This window comes from Aplysia californica, unplaced genomic scaffold (assembly GCF_000002075.1).
Source record: "Aplysia californica isolate F4 #8 unplaced genomic scaffold, AplCal3.0 scaffold00605, whole genome shotgun sequence".
Taxonomy (NCBI): Eukaryota; Metazoa; Mollusca; class Gastropoda; order Aplysiida; family Aplysiidae; genus Aplysia; species Aplysia californica.
Window position 1 is genome coordinate 204,209 of NW_004797875.1, and position 4,200 is coordinate 208,408.

General features: G+C 46.4%; 2 protein-coding genes across 2 annotated transcripts in view; one reads left to right on the forward strand and one right to left on the reverse strand.

Moving 5' to 3' along the window:
• The window catches only part of LOC101847992 (alpha-mannosidase 2), a gene marked incomplete in the record, with an annotated part of 101,594 nt that overhangs the window by 81,332 nt on the left and 16,062 nt on the right, over nt 1-4,200 (forward strand).
• On the reverse strand, nt 1,035-2,156 carry LOC106013008 (uncharacterized protein K02A2.6-like). The gene has a single exon (XM_013087581.1). It carries the CDS (start codon nt 2,154-2,156, stop codon nt 1,035-1,037), a length of 1,122 nt encoding a protein of 373 aa, XP_012943035.1.

The following is a 4,200-nucleotide window of genomic DNA, read 5'->3' on the forward strand; positions in this document are numbered from 1 at the left end:
ATGTGTGTGTGTGTGTGTGTGTGTGTGTGTGTGTGTATGTGTGTATGTGTTTGTATAGACGGAAAAATGGAAGGATGGTTGTCTGTCTATCTGTCTGTCTTTCTGTATGTGTGCTGCTGTTGTTTGTGGGAGGCGGGACAGCCAGAAGGGGTGGTTGGGGGAGGGGGGTGTTAAACGTATACGCTAATAGAGAGTGTATGTGCTCATGTGTCAGTGTGTGTATGTGTGTGTGTGTGTGTTTGTGAGTGTGTGTATTTGACATTGTGCATGTTTTTGAGTGAGTATGTTTGAGTGAGAGAGTGTGTGTGTGTGTGTGTGTGTGTGTGTGTTTCTATGTATATGTTTGAGCGAATGTGCATGCGTGTGAATGCGCGCGCGTGTGTAAGCGTGTGTGGTTGTGCGTGTTGCACATGTGTGTGTTATAATTTGAATGAGGTGGCACACGTATAGCTATCGCATTCACGGTCTCGCTAATTTGATTCTGCCCCTTTTGTTTCTGCTCAATAAAATTATTATTATCCTAATGTGCTTTTAAGCGAGAGGCATTTCATTTTTATCGTTGGTAGCCCTGTCAAACTGAAGGCTAAGAAAAAACATGGTTTGCTCTTCTCTTGTTTTTCAAAATGCCTTTTTTTTAGCTTTTCTCTTTTTCTGTAAAAAGCATTAATTGTTCTTAATTACATGATTTCACTAAATTGTTTGAGACACACTTTACAACAACTCCTTAAGTGGTGTACGATACATTATGTAGACAGACAGACACACAGACAGACAGACTGTTATGTAAGGGAAATAATAAGACCTGCTTGTGGTTCATTCCCTTAGCAGGACATTTGCTTCGTTGGTCCAAAGAGGGCAATCCGCGGCTTGTGATCTGTCACCAGGATGAAACGTCGACTGTAGAGGAACTGGTGGAACTTGTTGAGACCAAAGATGATAGCCAGGGCCTCCTTCTGGGTTTGGTTGTATCTTCTCTGGGTCTGCGTTGCCGTGCGCTGATGTCTTGCGATACTCTATGGAGTAGTCGTATTGGCTCAGAGTGAGAGCCCATCTGGCCAGTCGATTTGCTGCCAGAGCTTGAATTGGCCTAAGAAAGATCTCAAGCTGGACTCGTTGGAAGGTGCTGGCATCTTCATGATGGCATCTGTTTTTGGACCTTTAGCAATACCGTTCTTGGAAAGGTAGTGTCCCAGGTACTCTACAAAAGGCTGAGCAAAGGAGCACTTCTCCAACGGGCAGTGTAGTCCCTTGTCTTGTAGACGCTGGAGCAGGCCTCGGAGGTTCTGCAGGTGTTCCGCCGCATTGTTACCGCTGACAAGGATGTCGTCCAGGTAGACGGCAACACCAGGCAGGTCTTGAGTTAAATGGTCCATGATTTCTTGGAAATAACCGAGAGCAGAGGTTATTCCAAACGGCAGGCGTTTCTGTAGCAGGACGCCTTTGTGAGTGCTGAGTGCAAGCTTATTCTGCGACTCTGGGCCAAGGCAGATCTGATTGTATGCGTCAGCGAGGTCAATCTTCGTGAAACAGTGGCCTCGACCCAGTCTCCGCATGAGATCCTCCGGCTGTGGCATCGGGTGACGATGTGTCTCCAGTTGCTGGTTCACAGTGACAGAGTAGTCACCGCAGACTCTGATACTGCTCTGACCTTGTGGAGACTTCTTCTTGATAGGTACCACTGGCGTACCATATGAGTTGAACTGGACTGGCTCCCAGATACCTCTGTTGATGCCGGCTTTAATGGCACTATCCAGGTCTTCCTGTACTGCAGTAGGGACTGGACGAGGCTTGTGAAAAACTGACTGGACGTCTGGCTTGAATTGGACCTCCAGCTCGAAGTCCTTGAGTGTCCCCAGCTCTTTCTTGAGCAAGTCTGGGAACTCCTGACATAGTTGATGGCAGGAGCTCTGCAGGGAAGTATCAGGCTTGATGTCCTGGAAGACCTTGTTGACTTTGTTGTAAAGGAGCTGGTCCAGGGATAGACCTAGGCTTCTGCATGATTCTCGACCGAGGAGGTTCAGCTGCAGACGGGTGACGACGAACTTTTGTTGTTTGGGTTTGTCGTCCTTAGCCAGCGTAGTCGGAGCTGTGATGACTCCGAGGACAGGAAGGTCTTGGTCAGAGGCACACCGGTAGTGGCTGCTTGTTGGTGCCATCTTGGGGCTGTTGAGCAGGCGCCATGTGCTCAAGGAGATGAAATTATCTCAAGAGCCGGTGTCGACCTCTAGTTGGACCGGATGCCCCGATATGAAGCAATCTTGTGTAATGGGCTTCCTGCTTGAAGCCTTGACCGTCTTCACAATCGTGACACGCTGGCTTTTCTTCTTACGGCATGCCGCCTCAATGTGGCCCTTGATGTTGCAAAAACGGTATGTGGCAGTGGCAAAACGACAGCTATCAGATGTATGGACTCCGTCACATCTGGTGGAGCGTTTCTGTTGCGGCCCTTTCTTCTCGTGATGAGGCTTGTGTTAAAGTGTTGTCTGCTGCTTAGGCCAGAACGGCTTTCCTGGCGTTCGTCTCTGAGACTGCCCGACTTTGTGGACGGCCGTGTCCTGAGACAATGTCTCTTTTGCGGCCTTTGAATCCTCCTCTGCCTCTGCTTCAAATTCGATGGCACGAGCAAAGGTCAGCTCGTCGTCCTTAACTTTAAAGAGGGCTTTAATGGTTGCCTCATTGTGGATGGAGTAGACGAACTGAGTCCTCATGGCTTCATCCAGCGGGTCACTAATGGAGGTAAAGTCGCACGTGGCAGCTTCTTGCCTGATTCGGGCTGCCAGTTCGTGGACGGTCTCCCCTGGCTTCCTCTCTGTGTTGGTCCAGAACCTGAACCGTTCTCGCACTATGAAGCGTTTAGGGTTGTATTGATCTGTCGTGTGGGCTGCGATCTCCGTCATTGACAGACTGTTGATGTCCCTTGGTGGCGACTGTTGCTGGGACAGATTCATCAGCAGTTTGTAGACGACATTGGACTGGTTTGTGAGGAATATTTCTGCACGCCGGTCGTCTGGAATAGCGTTAGCCTTAGTGAAGGTTTCGAATCTGGACCAGTAATCCGACAAGAGCTCGATAGAGGGGTCAAATTCTCCAAACTTCGTGCTGATAACGGTATTCTTCTGTTGGACTATGGCCAGTAACACCTCCATCTGCTGCTGCTGTTGACTCATCTGCTCTCGCAGCAGTTTGATCAACTCATCCTGGGACTGTGAGCGAGACAGACGACTGGTCTCTGACTGGCAGCAGCTTGTTACGTCGCTAAAATTATGTTTTACGGCTCACGCTTTCTCGGTGTTCTGTTCTTAAAAGAACAGTGAACAGCACGAGACGTTGGTCGGCCTTTTTACACGTTTTTACTTTTCTCGTTGTTTTGTCTAAGAAGGACAGGAAACAAAACAAGAAGCCAGGGGAGACAGTCCACGAACTGGCAGCCCGAATCTTTACAACACACTTTACAACAACCCCTTAAGTGGTGTACGATACATTATGTAGACAGACAGACAGACAGACAGACAGACAGACAGACAGACAGATGATGGTATCATTCGGGCTGATCCAACAAGCAAATTTTCACCTAGCATATTTGTACCAGAAGCGCATCGGTGTGTGGACCGAGCATTCTACATTGATTTATGAGTGTGCATTGCCATTAACGGTAATAAGTTAATGCTGCCTCCCAGATATTTGCACAGATGAAAACTGCTAATTGATTTTCATATTACGTAGACGCATGAAGCTATCCGATTATAATGTGTACAAATACAGCGGGACACAGTCACTAAGAATGCCGTTAATACATTTAATCGCTTATTAATTTATTATACATTGTGATTTTCTTATATAGTTCTTCTTTAGTAGGTGCATGTAAGATGTATAATATATGATATTCCTTTGGGCGCGTAATTTACTTGTTTTTCTCTGTGCCGGTTGAGAGTTTGCCCGTGTGCACATGCATAGCGTTTTAAAGAAGCAAAAGAGTTTTTGACATTATGTTGAAGTCTACATAGATTGACTGGACTGCTCAGAACAATAACAACAACAACAACAACAACAACAGCAACAGCAACAACAACAGCAATAACGACGACGACGACGATGACAACCACTACCACAACAACAACAACAATAATAATAATAATAATAATAATAATAATAATAATAATGATAATAATGTTAATAATCATTAATATGATGATGATAATA

Bases quoted from the DNA above. Each gene is read 5' to 3' on its own strand.
- LOC106013008 (XM_013087581.1), bottom strand. From the start codon at position 2,156: ATGGCACCAACAAGCAGCCACTACCGGTGTGCCTCTGACCAAGACCTT.